The sequence below is a fragment of the Oncorhynchus kisutch genome, unplaced genomic scaffold (assembly GCF_002021735.2).
Source record: "Oncorhynchus kisutch isolate 150728-3 unplaced genomic scaffold, Okis_V2 Okis04b-Okis11a_hom, whole genome shotgun sequence".
Classification (NCBI taxonomy): Eukaryota; Metazoa; Chordata; class Actinopteri; order Salmoniformes; family Salmonidae; genus Oncorhynchus; species Oncorhynchus kisutch.
In genome coordinates, this window is record NW_022261981.1 from 11,474,304 (window position 1) to 11,493,551 (window position 19,248).

Sequence of the window (19,248 nt, forward strand, 5' to 3'; positions counted from 1 at the left end):
TCACGTCGTAGTAGCTCCAAGAACCGGGAGTCGTCGTAGTGGGAGGCGTAGTGGGGAGGACCACACAACATATCATCGCGTAGCTCCAAGCCGGAGTCGTAGTGGGAGGACCACACAACATATCATCACGTAGCTCCAAGCCGAGTCGTCGTAGTGGGAGGACCACACAAATATCATCGCGTAGCTCCAAGCCGGAGTCGTAGTGGGAGGACCACACAACATATCACCACGTGACTCCCAAGCTCCTTCCCATGTGTGGTTAATCAATATTGCACACAAAGGCGTTTCACCGCCATTTCTCAAATAACACATTTTACCGACAAATTAAAAGGTTGATGGAAACCTGGTAGTAAGCACTGCAAGAATACTGATGTGTAGTTACATTATAATGAACCAATATGAGAATAACTCATATGACATCCGTGAGAACTATCTGTGCTGTACGTTACTATTACTATCAGTGAGATGCACTACTGACTACCAGACTAGCTCATCCCTGTTCCATGGTGACTACGGTACCTTCCCAGCTGCATCGGGCGCAGTGTGTCTCTGCAGCAGAAGGTTGGCCACTTCCATCTTCCCATATTAGCTGCAACATGGAGGGGAGTGAAGCCTTTCTGGAAGAGGGGAGGAGAGGAGAGGAGGAAGGAGAGGAGGAGGAGAGAGGAGGAAGGAGAGGAAGGAAGGAGAAGGAGGATGATGAAGGAAAGGAGAGGAGGAGGTGATGAAAGGGAGAGAGGAGACAGGGAGGAGATGATGGAGAAGAGAGGAGTACAGAGAGGAGATGAGAGAGGAAATGAGAGAGGAAAGGAGATGAGAAAAGAGGGAGTAGACAGCAATGAGCCACAACAAACACTCACAGCATCACATCATAGATTATTACATGTTAGTCATTTAGCAGAAGCTCTTATCCAGCGCACCTTACAGTTAGTTGCTTTCATCATCAGATAGCTAGGCGGGCACAACCATATTCACAGTAATTAGTTATATTCAGATAGCTAGGTCGGGACAACCACATATCACAGTAGTTAGTATATTCAGATAGCTAGGTGAGACAACCACATATCACAGTAGTTAGTATATTCAGATAGCTAGGTGGGACAACCACATATCACAGTAGTTAGTGTATTCAGATAGCTAGGTGGGACAACCACATATCACAGTAGTTAGTATATTCATCTTCAGATAGCTAGGTGGGAGGGGGGCTGAGTGGGAGAGAAGAGCTTGGACTGGGCTGAGTGGGAGAGAAGAGTTTGGACTGGGTTGAGCGGGAGAGAAGAGCTTGGACTGGGCTTGAGCAGGAGAGAAGAGCTTGGGACTGGGCTGACTGGGCTGAGTGGAGCTGCCCTCCCGTAGGGGTGGGATGGCACAAGTGGAGAGCCCAGCCAACAGTGAGTTGCAGTAGTCCAGACGGGAGAGGACAAGTGCCTCGATTAGGACCTGCGCCGCTTCCTTTGTGAGGGAAGGTCGTACTCTACAGATGTGTAGAATATGAACCTGCAGGAATGGGTCACTGCTTTGATGTTTGCAGAGAACGACAGGGTGTTGTCCAGGGTCACGCCAAGGTTCTTTGCACTCTGGGAGGGCGACACTGTGGCGTCAACCGGGATGGAGAGGAAGAGCAGTTCCGTATTGTCGAGGCTGAGGTGGAGGACCGACATCCAAGCTGAGATATCTGAGATGCGTGTCGCCACCTGGGTGTCAGAAGGGGGGAAGGAGAAAAGTAGTTGTGTCATCTGCATAGCAATGATAGGAGAGACCATGTGAGGATATGACGGAGCTGAGTGACTTGGTGTATGGAGAGAAGAGGAGAGGGCCTAGAACCGAGCCCTGGGGGACACCAGTAGAGAGAGTACGTGGTGCGGACACAGATCCTCTCCACATCACCTGGTAGGAGCGGCCTGCCAGGTAGGATGCAATCCAGTAGTGTGGAGAACCTGAGACGCCTGAGACGCCCAGCCCTGAGAGGGTGGAGCCTGATACGCCCAGGCCTGAGAGGGTGGAGAGGAGGATTCTGATAGAGCCTGAGACGCCCAGCCCTGAGAGGGTGGAGAGGAGGATCTGATAGAGCCTGAGACACCCAGCCCTGAGAGGGTGGAGAGGAGGATCTGATAGAGCCTGAGACTCCCAGCCCTGAGAGGGTGGAGAGGAGGATCTGATAGAGCCTGAGACGCCCAGCCCTGAGAGGGTGGAGAGGAGGATCTGATAGAGCCTGAGACGCCCAGCCCTGAGAGGGTGGAGAGGAGGATCTGATAGAGCCTGAGACACCCATCCCTAAGAGGGTGGAGAGGAGGATCTGATAGAGCCTGAGATGCCCAGCCCTGAGAGGTTGGAGAAGAGGATCTGATAGAGCCTGAGACACCCAGCCCTCAAAGGGTGTAGAGGAGGATCTGATGGTTCACAGTGTCAAAGGCAGCGGATAGATCTACGAGGATGAGAACAGAGGAGAGAGAGTCAGTTGGTTGAGTGACCAGTCTTGAAGCCTGACTGGTTAGGGTCCAGAAGATCCTCTGTGACACAGAGGAGAGCAGAATCGTGTTGAGTGACCCATCTTGAGGCCTGACTGGTTAGGGTCCAGAAGATCGTTCTGAGAGAGTCGGTCAGAGACAGAACGCTCAAGTGTTTTAGAAAGAAAAGAAAGAAGGGATAAAGGTCTGTAGTTTTAGACGTCACATGAGTCGAGTTTTGGTTTCTTGAGGAGGGGAGTGACTCTGGCCATTTTGAAGTCATAGGGTGCGCAGCCAGTGGTCAGGGATGAGGGAAGTGAGGAATGGGAGAAGGTCTCCAGAGATTGTCTTGGAGAAGAGAGAAGGGGATGGGGTCGAGCGGCCAGACCTCACTAGTCGCAGGCTGTCATCTGGAGCGAGAGGGGAGAAAGAGGTCAAGGTGTAGGGTAGTTCTGTGTGAGTGAGACCAGTGGACTCAATAGGCTGAGTGAATGAGGAGAGGGTATCGTCAACCTTTTTTTCAAAGTGGTTGGCAAAGTCGTCTGCAGAGAAGGAGGAGGGAGGGGGTGGAGGATTAAGGAAGGAGAAGGTGTAAAAAAGTTTCCTAGGGTTAGAGGCAGAATTTGAGTGGTATAAAGTGGCTTTAGCAGTGGATACATAAATAACTAGGTGTATATAACTAGGTAAGATACTCAAGTGAGAGAGTGGTGTGGAGACTTCCTCTCTTTCCTTCCTCAAATAACTCGGCAGAACCGTCTTTGTGACAAAACGTGACTGCCGCTTACAGCTGCCGCTGAGAAGCCAAGGGAGACTGAAGAACTAACACTTAATGCTGACTGCCTTGTAGAGGTGGAACCACTCCAATACAGTCACTGATCACCAACACAAGTCACAAATTGCCCCGCCACTTGATCCTGGTTGATGTGTCAACAACTATCTGCAAATGATGAGCAGTCAGCAGTTCACACACCAAGTAGACCACTGGGAAGACAGTCAGCAGTTCACACACCAAGTAGACCACTGGGAAGACAGTCAGCAGTTCACACACCAAGTAGACCATTGGGAAGACAGTCAGCAGTTCACACACCAAGTAGACCATTGGGAAGACAGTCAGCAGTTCACACACCAAGTAGACCACTGGGAAGACAGTCAGCAGTTCACACACCAAGTAGACCATTGGGAAGACAGCCAGCACTTACAGTAGATGGCGCTAGCTAGCAAAAAGACAGTACTAGACCACAACAGATAAAGACATTACTAGACCACAACAGATAAAGACAGTACTAGACCACAACAGATAAAGACAGTACTAGACCACAACCGATAAAGACAGTACTAGACCACAACCGATAAAGACAGTACTAGACCACAACAGATAAAGACAGTACTAGACCACAACAGATAAAGACATTACTCCTGGAGATATCAGGAGTCCTCCAGCTATAGAATGAAGCTGATTATAACATAGAACAGCAGACTGTCGTGGACATTTCCTGTATTTACCAAATCATGAGAGCAAACCACACACAAGTCAGAGTTAGTTATCCAAAAGTCCATCTTTAATTATATGAGCTCCATCGCAACCCTGTGACTCTCAGATCAATTCAGTGTCTATCAATGAATTCTCTGAGAGACCCTTACACATTGCAACTGAGATCCTTTATAGCAAAGACACACATAGCCAGACAGCCTTGGCCATAATTTATCGTTCAGCTTTGTCTCCTAAACTATGTTATTTTCTCAAACTCAGAACCTAAACAAATCCTCCATATCAACAGGCATATATCAAATCCATCCTATCTTGACAAGATCACAGAGACACATTGACTGGCACACAGACATTGTGGAGCCAAGAGATACACGCTTGACCTCTCCCCTCTCTCCGGCCCAAATAACTTAGTCTTTACAGAGGACAGATACTGCAACCCCGCCACAGTATTATACAAACACATTCTGATGAGAAATAACTTACAAACATATGATGAATATAAAACATCTTACCTATGTTACCAACTAATTGTGATTATTCCCCAACAAGACTCACATGACAGAGAGAAGTTGAACCAACTGTACATGGAGATAGTCATTTCCATGGACTGTGTCACAGTTCATTAAAGTGTTGATCCATTACAACGATAATGAATAACGATACCCACAACTCAGTTACACAACAGAGTCCTCTGTTGTGAAGCAAGGCAGTGAAACATCAACCGGTTACACCACTAACTTCAACCCTAACTGCTGATACCACTCTCTCTAACCCCAGATCAACCATTCATACCACTAACCCTAACCAGTACTAACCCTAACTGCTGATACCACTCTCTCTAACCCCAGATCAACCATTCATACCACTAACCCCAACCAGTACTAACCCTAACCATTAATACCACTAACCCTAACCAGTACTAACCCTAACTGCTGATACCACTCTCTCTAACCCCAGATCAACCATTCATACCACTAACCCCAACCAGTACTAACCCTAACCATTAATACCACTAACCCTAACCAGTACTAACCCTAACTGCTGATACCACTCTCTCTAACCCCAGATCAACCATTCATACCACTAACCCCAACCAGTACTAACCCTAACCATTAATACCACTAACCCTAACCAGTACTAACCCTAACTGCTGATACCACTCTCTCTAACCCCAGATCAACCATTCATCACACTAACCCTAACCAGTACTAACCCTAACCATTCATACCACTAACCCTAACCAGTACTAACCCTAACCATTCATACCACTAACCCTAACCAGTACTAACCCTAACTGCTGATACCACTCTCTCTAACCCCAGATCAACCATTCATACCACTAAACCTAACCAGTACTAACCCTAACCATTCATACCACTAACCCTAACCAGTACTAACCCTAACTGTTGATACCACTCTCTCTAACCCCAGATCATCCATTCATACCACTAACCCTAACCAGTACTAACCCTAACCATTCATACCACTAACCCTAACCAGTACTAACCCTAACTGCTGATACCACTCTCTCTAACCCCAGATCAACCATTCATACCACTAACCTTAACCTTAACTAACCCTAAACATTCATACCACTAACCCTAACCTTAACTAACCCTAACTGTTGATACCACTCTCTCTAACCCCAGATCAACCATTCATACCACTAACCCTAACCAGTACTAACCCTAACCATTAATACCACTAACCCTAACCAGTACTAACCCTAACTGTTGATACCCCTCTCTCTAACCCCAGATCAACCATTCATACCACTAACGCTAACCAGTACTAACCCTAACTGCTGATACCCCTCTCTCTAACCCCAGATCAACCATTCATACCACTAACCCTAACCAGTACTAACCCTAACCATTAATACCACTAACCCTAACTGCTGATACCATTCTCTCTAACCCCGGATGAACCATTCATCACACCAACCCTAACCTTAACTGACCCTAACTGCTGATACCATTCTCTCTAACCCCAGATGAACCATTCAATAACCCCAACCTTTATTAGCCCTAACCTTTCATACTACTAACTGTTGATACCACTCACTGTACCCATAGAGGTCAAGCAGCATGATAATATAAGCAAAACAAAGACCACTTTGCTTTAATGCTAACTATAAATGCAGAATCACCATTCACTATGTGACCTCTGCCAGCAGCCAGCCTGCTGCTAATGGAACGATACAGATGCTGTGGTGTATGATGTCACGCTACCTGCTAGCCATGGAAACACTCTGAATCAATCAGCAGACTACTGCAGTGGAACTAGCTAAAACTCTAACCCTCCTCCAGTGGAACTATAGTTATAACTCTAACCCTCCTCCAGTGGAACTATAGTTATAACTCTAACCCTCCTCCAGGGAACTATAGTTATAACTCTAACCCTCCTCCAGTGGAACTAGTTATAACTCTAACCCTCCTCCAGGGAACTATAGTTATAACTCTAACCCTCCTCCAGTGGAACTATAGTTATAACTCTAACCCTCCTCCAGGGAACTATAGTTATAACTCTAACCCTCCTCCAGGGAACTATAGTTATAACTCTAACCCTCCTCCAGTGGAACTATAGTTATAACTCTAACCCTCCTCCAGTGGAACTATAGTTATAACTCTAACCCTCCTCCAGTGGAACTAGTTATAACTCTAACCCTCCTCCAGTGGAACTATAGTTATAACTCTAACCCTCCTCCAGGGAACTATAGTTATAACTCTAACCCTCCTCCAGGGAACTATAGTTATAACTCTAACCCTCCTCCAGTGGAACTAGTTATAACTCTAACCCTCCTCCAGTGGAACTATAGTTATAACTCTAACCCTCCTCCAGTGGAACTAGTTATAACTCTGTGTGTAGGGTGTAGTGTGTAGGGTGTAGTGTGTAGTGCAAAGTGTAAAGTAGTGTCAAGGAGGACTGAGGTGATGTCTCTGTGTCCCTCTCTAATAGGGTTAGTAGTGTGTAGGGTAAAGTGTATAGAGTGAAGTGTGTTGGGTGTAGTGTGTACCTTGGTAGTGATGTCTGGAGAAGCCCCCTGGTCAAGGAGGACTGAGGAGACGTCTCTGTGTCCCTCTCTAATAGGGTTAGTAGTGTGTAGTGTGTAGGGTAAAGTGTATAGAGTGAAGTGTGTTGGGTGTAGTGTGTACCTTGGTAGTGATGTCTGGAGAAGCCCCCTGGTCAAGGAGGACTGAGGAGACGTCTCTGTGTCCCTCTCTAATAGGGTTAGTAGTGTGTAGGGTTAGTAGTGTGAAGTGTGTAGAGTGAAGTGTGTTGGGTGTAGTGTGTACCTTGGTAGTGATGTCTGGAGAAGCCCCCTGGTCAAGGAGGACTGAGGTGATGTCTCTGTGTCCCTCTCTAATAGGGTTAGTAGTGTGTCGGGTAAAGTGTATAGAGTGAAGTGTGTTGGGTGTAGTGTGTACCTTGGTAGTGATGTCTGGAGAAGCCCCCTGGTCAAGGAGGACTGAGGAGACGTCTCTGTGTCCCTCTCTAATAGGGTTAGTAGTGTGTCGGGTAAAGTGTATAGAGTGAAGTGTGTTGGGTGTAGTGTGTACCTTGGTAGTGATGTCTGGAGAAGCCCCCTGGTCTAGGAGGACTGAGGAGACGTCTCTGTGTCCCTCTTTGGCAGCCAGGTGTAGGGGGGTGTAGCCAGAGGTGGTAGTGGCGTCAGGACACGCCCCATTCTGCAGCAGATACAGCACGATGTCAGGCTTCCCCAGACGACTGGAGATGTGGAGCGGGGTCTGGTTGTCCTGGAGACAGGGACAGAGGGTTAGAGGACAGACAGGAGACAAACATGAGCAAAGACACTTCAACAGACCACCAAAAAACATTTTTCTTAAGCTTAACTGTGACAACAAGTCAAAGTATATATAGTAATCCAACTGTAAATACTCCACATGGCTAACAATACCTCATTTAAATATAATAACTCCACCAATAACAATACCGTATGTTAATATAATAACTCCACCAATAACAATACCTTATGTTAATATAATAACTCCACCAATAACAAGACCTTATGTTAATATAATAACTCCACCAATAACAATACCGTATGTTAATATAATAACTCCACCAATAACAATACCTTATGTTAATATAATAACTCCATCAATAACAATACCTTATGTTAATATAATAACTCCACCAATAACAAGACCTTATTTTTATGTAATTTTTAAATATTCTTTTTAACTTGCTTTATTTCACCTTTATTTAACCAGGTAGGCTAGTTGAGAACACCTTTATTTAACCAGGTAGGCTAGTTGAGAACACCTTTATTTAACCAGGTAGGCTAGTTGAGAACACCTTTATTTAACCAGGTAGGCTAGTTGAGAACACCTTTATTTAACCAGGTAGGCTAGTCGAGAACAAGTTCTCATTTACAACTGCGACCTGGCCAAGATAAAGCAAAGAATTGCGACAGAAACAACAACACAGAGTTACACAAGGAATAAACAAACATACAGTCAATAACACAATAGAAAAAAAAAGAAAGTCTATATACAGTGTGTGCAAATGGCGTGAGGACAATAAATAGGCCATAGAACTACTAAAATTACTAGCTACACCAGTCGGGATTCTCTCCAGTCAGTATGGGAGATTCTCTCCAGTCAGTATGGGGGATTCTCTCCAGTCAGTATTGGGTTTGTCTCCAGTCAGTATGGGGGATTTTCTCCAGTCAGTATTGGGTTTGTCTCCAGTCAGTATGGGGGATTCTCTCCAGTCAGTATGGGGGATTCTCTCCAGTCAGTATGGGGGATTCTCTCCAGTCAGTATGGGGGATTCTCTCCAGTCAGTATGGGGGATTCTCTCCAGTCAGTATGGGGGATTCTCTCCAGTCAGTATGGGAGATTCTCTCCAGTCAGTATGGGGGATTCTCTCCAGTCAGTATGGGGGATTCTCTCCAGTCAGTATTGGGTTTGTCTCCAGTCAGTATGGGGGATTTTCTCCAGTCAGTATTGGGTTTGTCTCCAGTCAGTATGGGGGATTCTCTCCAGTCAGTATGGGGGAATTCTCTCCAGTCAGTATGGGGGATTCTCTCCAGTCAGTATGGGGGATTCTCTCCAGTCAGTATGGGGGATTCTCTCCAGTCAGTATGGGGGATTCTCTCCAGTCAGTATGGGGGATTCTCTCCAGTCAGTATGGGAGATTCTCTCCAGTCAGTATGGGGGATTCTCTCCAGTCAGTATGGGGGATTCTCTCCAGTCAGTATGGGGGATTCTCTCCAGTCAGTATGGGGGATTCTCTCCAGTCAGTATGGGGGATTCTCTAGTCAGTATGGGAGATTCTCTCCAGTCAGTATGGGAGATTCTCTCCAGTCAGTATGGGGGATTCTCTCCAGTCAGTATGGGGGATTCTCTCCAGTCAGTATGGGGGATTCTCTCCAGTCAGTATGGGGGATTCTCTCCAGTCAGTATGGGGGATTCTCTCCAGTCAGTATGGGGGATTCTCTCCAGTCAGTATGGGGGATTCTCTCCAGTCAGTATTGGGTTTGTCTCCAGTCAGTATGGGGGATTCTCTCCAGTCAGTATTGGGTTTGTCTCCAGTCAGTATGGGGGATTCTCTCCAGTCAGTATGGGAGATTCTCTCCAGTCAGTATGGGGGATTCTCTCCAGTCAGTATGGGAGATTCTCTCCAGTCAGTATGGGGGATTCTCTCCAGTCAGTATGGGAGATTCTCTCCAGTCAGTATGGGGGATTCTCTCCAGTCAGTATTGGGTTTGTCTCCAGTCAGTATGGGGGATTCTCTCCAGTCAGTATGGGGGATTCTCTCCAGTCAGTATGGGGGATTCTCTCCAGTCAGTATGGGGGATTCTCTCCAGTCAGTATTGGGTTTGTCTCCAGTCAGTATGGGAGATTCTCTCCAGTCAGTATGGGAGATTCTCTAGTCAGTATGGGGGATTCTCTCCAGTCAGTATGGGGGATTCTCTCCAGTCAGTATGGGGGATTCTCTAGTCAGTATGGGAGATTCTCTCCAGTCAGTATGGGAGATTCTCTGCCGTCAGTATGGGGGATTCCCTCCAGTCAGTATTGGGTTTTTCTCCAGTCAGTATTGGGTTTTTCGCCAGTCCTACCTTGGCCTTGACCTCCACTCTGGCTCCGCTCTGAACCAGGTATTTGACCACGCCAGCCTGGCCGGCCCTCGCTGCCATGTGGAGCGCAGTCTCTCCCCTCTGGAACTCAGAGATACACACAGGTTAGATATGTTACTTCACAAACACACAGGTTAGGTACCAGGGTTCTATCAAACACACAGGTTTAAGTACCAGGGTTCTATCAAACACACATGTTAGGTACCAGGGTTCTATCAAACACACAGGTTAGGTACCAGGGTTCTATCAAACACAGAGGTTAGGTACCAGGCTTCTATCAAACACACAGGTTTAAGTACCAGGGTTCTATCAAACACACAGGTTAGGTACCAGGGTTCTATCAAACACACAGGTTAGGTACCAGGGTTCTATCAAACACACAGGTTTAAGTACCCGGGTTCTATCAAACACACAGGTTAGGTACCAGGGTTCTATCAAACACACAGGTTAGGTACCAGGGTTCTATCAAACACACAGGTTAGGTACCAGGGTTCTATCAAACACACATGTTAGGTACCAGGGTTCTATCAAACACAGAGAGAGAGAGAAAGAGAGAGATAGAGAGAGATAGTAAGAAAGAGAGAGCGAGAGAGAGAGAGAGATAGTAAGAAAGAGAGAGAGAGAGAGACGGAGAAAGGGAGAGAGAGGGAGAGAGTATATTCTGTGACTCACCACATTAGTTGTGTTTGGCGAAGCTCCATGATTCGTCAGCTGAGTGACGATGTTATCGTGTCCCATGAAAGCCGCCACATGGATCGGAGTGAGACCCGACTGTAACAGAGACACAGAGTTAGGCTAGGAACAAGAGACCCGATTGAAATGGAGACACAGAGTTATTCTAGGAACAAGAGACTCCGCTGGAACAGAGACAGAGAGTCCGCTTTAAAGTTGTAGGCAGTTCACCGAGTGCATAGCCCAAAGCCCCTAGCTCACAATAAAAGTTATCTGGCCCTTTTCTGGTAAAAACTGATACCAGAGCCAGCCCCTCTGACCAGCACCAAGCCTTCCTCCTCAAGACCCTGTCAGCAACATGTGTCATGTCCGGATAAAACTCCTAACACAGAACCTCAGCTAACTCAGATACTTCTATTCACTTCAAAAACCACTTCAAACAGTCTGTAGCAAACAACTCCAATCACCAGAACTTAGTGTCCATGTCCACCTATCAAAGACAAACACCACAGAACAGAGATTCATTCTAGAATGGTTGAACAGAGAGACACAGTCAGTCAGAAGACAACATGTTAGTTAGTAGGTCCTCTGTAGGTCTTCTGTAGTTTTTGTAAAGTTAGTTAGGTGTTCCTCTGTAGGTCTTCTGAAGTTCCTACCTCGGTAACTGCCTGTATGGACGCTCCGTGTTTCAATTCCTACCTCGGTCACTGCCTGTATAGACGCTCCGTGTTTCATCTCCTACCTCGGTCACTGCCTGTATAGACGCTCCGTGTTTCAGTTCCTACCTCGGTCACTGCCTGTATGGACAGTCCGTGTTTCAGTTCCTACCTCGGTCACTGCCTGTATAGACGCTCCGTGTTTCATCTCCTACCTCGGTCACTGCCTGTATAGACGCTCCGTGTTTCAGTTCCTACCTCGGTCACTGCCTGTATGGACACTGCGTGTTTCAGGTCCTACCTCGGCCACTGCCTGTATGGACACTCCGTGTTTCAGTTCCTACCTCGGTCACTGCCTGTATGGACGCTCCGTGTTTCAGCTCCTACATCGGTCACTGCCTGTATGGACACTCCGTGTCAGTTCCTACCTCGGTCACTGCCTGTATGGACGCTCCGTGTTTCAGCTCCTACCTCGGTCACTGCCTGTATGGACACTCCGTGTCAGTTCCTACCTCGGTCACTGCCTGTATAGACGCTCCGTGTTTCAGTTCCTACCTCGGTCACTGCCTGTATAGACGCTCCGTGTTTCAGTTCCTACCTCGGTCACTGCCTGTATGGACGCTCCGTGTTTCAGCAGCAGTTCCATCACTTTGATTCTGTTCTTCTTGCAGGCGATGTGGAGCGGAGTGAAACCATTCTAAAAGAAAAACACACAGCACAACTCTATAGATGTCCTGGCTGGTTAACACACAGCACAACTCTACAGATGTCCTGGCTGGTTAACACACAGCACAACTCTACAGATGTCCTGGCTGGTTAACACACAACACAACTCTATAGATGTCCTGGCTGGTTAACACACAGCACAACTCTACAGATGTCCTGGCTGGTTAACACACAACACAACTCTACAGATGTCCTGGCTGGTTAACACACAACACAACTCTATAGATGTCCTGGCTGGTTAACACACAACACAACTCTACAGATGTCCTGGCTGGTTAACACACAACACAACTCTATAGATGTCCTGGCTGGTTAACACACAACACAACTCTATAGATGTCCTGGCTGGTTAACACACAACACAACTCTATAGATGTCCAGCCTGGTTAACACACAACACAACTCTATAGATGTCCTGACTGGTTAACACACAACAACTCTATAGATGTCCTGGCTGGTTAACACACAACACAACTCTACAGATGTCCTGGCTGGTTAACACACAGCACAACTCTACAGATGTCCTGGCTGGTTAACACACAACACAACTCTACAGATGTCCTGGCTGGTTAACACACAGCACAACTCTACAGATGTCCTGGCTGGTTAACACACAACACAACTCTACAGATGTCCTGGCTGGTTAACACACAACACAACTCTACAGATGTCCTGGCTGGTTAACACACAGCACAACTCTACAGATGTCCTGGCTGGTTAACACACAACACAACTCTACAGATGTCCTGGCTGGTTAACACACAACACAACTCTACAGATGTCCTGGCAGCATCCAGCCTGGTTAACACACAGCTAACCAGCCTGGTTAACACACAACACAACTCTACAGATATCCTGGCTGGTTAACACACAACACAACTCTACAGATGTCCTGGCTGGTTAACACACAACACAACTCTATAGATGTCCTGGCTGGTTAACACACAACACAACTCTATAGATGTCCTGGCTGGTTAACACACAACACAACTCTACAGATGTCCAGCCTGGTTAACACACAGCACAACTCTACAGATGTCCTGGCTGGTTAACACACAACACAACTCTATAGATGTCCTGGCTGGTTAACACACAACACAACTCTACAGATGTCCTGGCTGGTTAACACACAACACAACTCTACAGATGTCCTGGCAGCATCCAGCCTGGTTAACACCCAGCTAACCAGCCTGGTTAACACACAACACAACTCTACAGATATCCTGGCTGGTTAACACACAACACAACTCTACAGATGTCCTGGCTGGTTAACACACAGCTAACCAGCCTGGTTAACACACAGCTAACCAGCCTGGTTAACACACAGCTAACCAGCCTGGTTAACACACAGCTAACCAACCTGGTTAACACACAGCTAACCAGCCTGGTTAACACACAGCTAACCAGCCTGGTTAACACACAGCTAACCAGCCTGGTTAACACACAGCTAACCAGCCTGGTTAACACACAGCTAACCAGCCTGGTTAACACACAGCTAAACAGCCTGGTTAACACACAGCTAACCAGCCTGGTTAACACACAGCTAACCAGCCTGGTTAACACACAGCTAAACAGCCTGGTTAACACACAGCTAACCAGCCTGGTTAACACACAGCTAACCAGCCTGGTAAACACACAGCTAACAAGATACTAACCAGATAAACATGTGGAGTTACAGTAACTGGCCTCTGGCTGTTATTTCTTCAGTTCCCTCTTTACTTCTTCCTTTTTCTCTCTAAACTTCAGTCATTCTGTTCCAATGACTAAACACCATGCCAGTATACTAGTGGCTGCCTGACGCCATAAACCCTAGCCCTAACCCTGCAGCCAGCCAACACACTTTACTGTCAGCCTCAGAGGCTGTGGACTGGATGAGGCAGAATGATATACAACAGGAAGTGATGTTACTGTTCCCATGTCACTGTTCTGTGTTTCCAATTTAGTGTGGATCCCAGGAAGAGTAGCTACTGCTAAAGTTAATGCTAACCTATTACTAAAATAATGCTAAGCTTAAGCTAAGCTAACATCTAACAGCGATTTTAATACACAGTGTGACTGATGCTTACCAGTGCTTTAGCGTTGGGATTGGCCTTCTTGTCCACAATGACCTTTGCGACCTTGTAGTGTCCGCAGTGGGCGGCGACATGCAGGGCCGTCAGATAGTCGTTGGTGACATCATCAACAGGAACCTCGTGGTGTAGCAGGAGCTGAACACAGTTCAGATGGTCCCCTTGGGTGGCCATGTGGAGGGGAGACAGACCGTTCTGGAGGGGGACAGACAGACAGTTTAGAGGGGGGACAGGGACAGAGAGAGAAATACATTGTCATATTTACTGTACCTTAGTTTTGGACAGGATGGGTGCTCCTCTGTCTAGCAGCATCTCCAGCACCTGTTCATGTCCGCTCCTGGCGCCACAGTGGAGAGGGGTCAGACCGTCCTGGGGTTAAGGGGAAGTAGAGCATTACACAGGTTACTTACTGGATCTCTGACTATTGGTTCTTTCCTGCTGGGCTTTCTAGATGTTTTGTGTATGTTGTGTGTGAGCTAGATTGACTTCCTGTAGGACAATAAACATGAATCTGACCACAGACCAGTCCTCCTGTAGGACAATAAACATGAATCTGACCACAGACCAGTCCTCCCGTAGGACAATAAACATGAATCTGACCATGGACCAGTCCTCCTGTAGGAAAATAAACATGAATCTGATCACGGACCAGTCCTCCAGTAGGACAATAAACATGATTCTGACCATGGACCAGTCCTCCTGTAGGACAATAAACATGAATAATTTACAGTAGTATTGCTATTTCTATTGTCAAAACAACCATGTTACATCTGGGACTGAGACAATACTAGAGAAGATCAGCTTCCATACAGGGCTTTATGTCATAATATACACCCAAACAGAAACATAGATGTTAAGAATTCACAGGTTTCACGTTGCGTCACTACATCGTGGAAAGTTCTATGAGGTCCGACTGAGCGTTGTACTGCCATACAGGCAGTGCATTCTCAATTGGCGCTAATGAAGATTTAGTGACTTGGAAACACAAAGACACTTCTAAAGTGATGAATGTTCCATTGCCATTGTGGCTGGCAACGTCCTTATCCCTTGCTTGCTAGCTAGCCAACTACGGCTAAATTACCATCACGTCAAAAAGTACAGCCAGAATCACAGCAAAGTAGCCGCATTTTCATTTGCTTAAGTTGTTTTCTAGTGACATTTATTTGGATACATCCGTAACAATGAGCCTGGCGTAGGAAATGTGGTCATCAGGACTGCTCACTCGTTGTTCAGAGGAGCTAGACAACAACACAGCTAACACAATCACTTCAAACTGAAGCTGGAAAGACTACAAACTAGCTGCACTTCCTTTAGTTTATTTAACAATTTTTTCAATTGACATTTCTTTGTATATATCCATAAAAAGTATACAAGCTGATTCATGATTTGGACTGTCTGAGAAACGCTGCCTGCCTGTTTGTCTCGTCCCGACTCCCGACACATTACTATGGGACAGCTGGAGATCTAATATGAATATAGAAACAATGTTGAAAATGTCAGAGTGACAGACAGCAAGGTTTATACAAATCTCCGCTGTTAAAACTAAATGTTAATCTAAAAGAAATGTGAGATAATGTCTAGATGCTTTTTATAGTGGAGATAAAGGTTATAAATTGCCTGGCTGGGCTGATGAGACAGTGGATTGTGCAGTCAGATGGAACAGAGTAAATAGGCATTTTAATGTCATAGATTTAGCCGGTGGTAACTTGTGGAATAGACGCCGGCTGGAATGCTGATTTAACCAATCAGCATTCAGGATTAGACCCACCCGTTGTATAATGTAGTACAGTGTATATCTAACCTTAGTCCTAGCGTCTATCGTGCCTCCCCTCTCCAGCAGAACTTTCACCATGTTGCCATTCCCTCTCTTAGAAGCCACATGCAGCGGTGTGATGTCATTCTGAGAAGGGGAGACACAACATCAAGTCATAAATACAGTACAGTCATTATTTCCATCAGATTAAACATTAAGATAATAACCACACATACAGTATAGTCATTATTTCAATCAGATTAGACATTAAGACAATACCCACACATACAGTATAGTCATTATTTCCATCAGATTAGACATTAAGACAATACCCACACATACAGCACTTTGAATGACACAACCAGCAGGTTATCAGTGGTATGTTCTGGGTGTATTGTAAACAGCTACACCCTATGAAGATACCCTTAACACCTAACCTAACACTTAACCTAAAGTACAGTATCACTGTCAGTTGTGTCTGCAGGACAGTCAGGTCTGAGGTAGTCTGTGGTACTGGGGTTAGTGAACTGTGTCTGCAGGACAGTCAGGTCTGAGGTAGTCTGTGGTACTGGGCTGAAGAACACCTCCCTCTAGTGACAGCTAATGGTACTCATATATCAGCTCAAACCAGCTCAAATCACGTGCTATGACAGAGTAAATGCATGATGTGCACCTATAAGCATCTATAGGCTCATATTTCATAGTGCAGGGATATGACCAACTGAGAGCCTTGGCAGGGTGTGTCCATGTGTAAGGGCCTTGGCAGGGTGAGTGCAGACTGACTCCAGCAGCTGTAGAATGATATCTGCAGGGGCTATTGGGTACTACCCTGCACATTCAGGGCCCTAAGCACATTCTAGACCTGGGCTGGATGGAAACAGGCCTGATGGGTCTTACCCTGGTCATATTTTAGAGGACTCTTACCCTGGCCTTGTTTTAGAGGAGTCTTACCCTGGTCTTCTTTTAGAGGAGTCTTACCCTGGTCTTCTTTTAGAGGAGTCTTACCCTGGTCTTCTTTTAGAGGAGTCTTACCCTGGTATTGCTTTAGAGGGTCTTACCCTGATCTTGATTTAGAGGAGTCTTACCCTGATCTTGATTTAGAGGAGTCTTACCCTGGCCTTGTTTTAGAGGAGTCTTACCCTGGCCTTGTTTTAGAGGAGTCTTACCTTGGCCTTGTTTTAGAGGAGTCTTACCCTGGCCTTGTTTTAGAGGAGTCTTACCCTGGCCTTGTTTATGAGGAAAACTTTTAAGGAGGCTGCGAATTTTCATAACTTTTGGTAAAAAATCGGGCAAAATTTAAACGTCCTGCTACTCATGCCAGGAATATAGTATATGCATATGATTAGTATGTGTGGATAGAAAACACTCTGAAGTTTATACAACTGGTTGCATCATGTCTGTGACTATAACAGAACATGTTTAGCAGGCAAAATCCCAAGGAAAACTGTTCACAAAAAAAAAAAAAAATATCCCGCAGCCAGTCTCTGTGATGTCTATGGCAAGGGAAAATAGATAGCGTCCAGTTTACAATGCCTACAGCTTCCACACGATGTCGCCAGTACTGGCATTTAGATTGAAGTTAATCCTTGGTCAGATGAGAAATAGGCACTTCCTGTTATCGAGTACACAGCAGGAAGTTTGGAGAGAGAGAATGGACCATCATTTCAAAACGTGCTGCTATTGAATACAGATCGCCCCGTGATCAATTTGATCGATTATTAACGTTTACTAATACCTAAAGTTGGATTACAAAAGTAGTTTGAAGTGTTTTGTCAAAGTTTATAGGCAACTTTTTTAATAAAAAAAAATGACGTTGCGTTTTGGAATTATGCTTTTTCATGGATCAGACGGGCTTCGTAAATGGACATTTTGGGTATACATGGATTTACAGGATTTATTCGAAAAAAAGACCCAATTGTGATGTTTATGGGACATATAGGAGTGCCAACAAAGAAGCTCGTCAAAGGTAATGAATGTTTTATATTTTATTTCTGCGTTTTGTGTATTGCCGGCTACGCTAATTATTCTGTTTACGTCCCCTTTGGGTATTTCGGGGTTTGCATGCTATCAGATAATAGCTTCTCATGCTTTCGCCGAAAAGCATTTAAAAAATCTGACATGTTGGCTAGATTCACAACGAGTGTAGCTTTAATTGAGTACCCTGCATGTGTGTTTTAATGAAAGTTTGAGTTGTATCGAGTACTATTAGTTGTCACTCTGAAATTTCCGCTGATTTCTGCTGATGTTGATCCCTGTACAGGGCTGCAGCCCTAAGAGGCTTTAGAGGAGTCTTACCCTGGCCTTGGTTTAGAGGAGTCTTACCCTGGCCTTGGTTTAGAGGAGTCTTACCCTGGTCTTCTTTTAGAGGAGTCTTACCCCGGTCTTCTTTTAGAGGAGTCTTACCCTGGCCTTGTTTTAGAGGAGTCTTACCCTGGCCTTGAAGTCCACGGCGGCGCCGCGGTTGAGGAGGAGCGTTGCCACGTTGATGTTGCCGTAGTGAGCAGCAATGTGCAGCGGAGTAAAGCCACTCTAGAAAACAGACACATCATGACATCAGCACTCAGTCACAACACAACCAATCAGAGCAGCCTCTCACACCGTCATAGCCAAATGGGACTGCTCTTTGATCAGACACACTGCAGACCCTTCCTACAGCCCAATGATCTCCTTCCTCCCAAAGTGTGCGCTTGTTCACTTCCCTTCACTGATTTTAAAGTAAATGACTGGTATATGAAATATGGTAGAAACGACCACTAGTCTATAGTTCCTCCATAGAGTTTCAGTTCATCAGTTGTGAACTTCAAGTTGTCTGAAGCAGATGTTGTACTTGACTATACACTACAGTAGTGCTGGGTGGAACTGTGATCTACAGTAGGCCTGTTAGCTGTGTTCGCTGTTGGGGAACAGAAAAAGCAGCATAGACACATTTAGAGTAGAGGACTGTTGATGCTGCAGCCATCACTAGGGCTTTCTGCTGACCGACACCTGCCTGCCTCACGGTGCCTGGGTTAGAGTTCTCCTGCCTGGGTTAGAGTCATGCACAAGCCTGGGGATGTTAAGGCAGAGACACCCACTGAGAGGGACTAGTGGACTGGGTCTCTGCTGCTGGAGGATAGCTTCCTTTATTCTTTATTTGGATCCACAATAGCTGGCACCTTGGCAACCGCTAGTCTTCCTGGGGTCCAATGGTGTCTTACAGTACCTCATCACAGAACTCAGCCTGTGGTGCTGACACAGAGGCCAGGAGACAAACTTACTGCATCATCACCATCCCCAACTCTAACATCATGTTAACCAACTCTAACATCATGTTAACCAGCTCTAACATCA

At 46.0% G+C, this 19,248-nt stretch overlaps 1 protein-coding gene across 1 annotated transcript in view; it reads right to left on the reverse strand.

Annotated features, from left to right (window-relative positions):
• Positions 1–485: 485 nt before the first annotated feature.
• Positions 486–19,248, reverse strand: part of LOC109879649 (ankyrin-3) — a 90,905-nt gene continuing 72,142 nt past the window's right edge. The window contains exons 8-16 of the mRNA XM_031813065.1: positions 18,349–18,447; positions 15,967–16,065; positions 14,436–14,534; positions 14,163–14,360; positions 11,969–12,067; positions 10,715–10,813; positions 10,025–10,123; positions 7,497–7,694; positions 486–617 (exon numbers count right to left, since the gene is read on the reverse strand). Of these exons, the coding sequence (XP_031668925.1) occupies positions 486–617; positions 7,497–7,694; positions 10,025–10,123; positions 10,715–10,813; positions 11,969–12,067; positions 14,163–14,360; positions 14,436–14,534; positions 15,967–16,065; positions 18,349–18,447 (1,122 nt within the window). The remainder of the gene's footprint in view (positions 618–7,496; positions 7,695–10,024; positions 10,124–10,714; positions 10,814–11,968; positions 12,068–14,162; positions 14,361–14,435; positions 14,535–15,966; positions 16,066–18,348; positions 18,448–19,248) is intronic.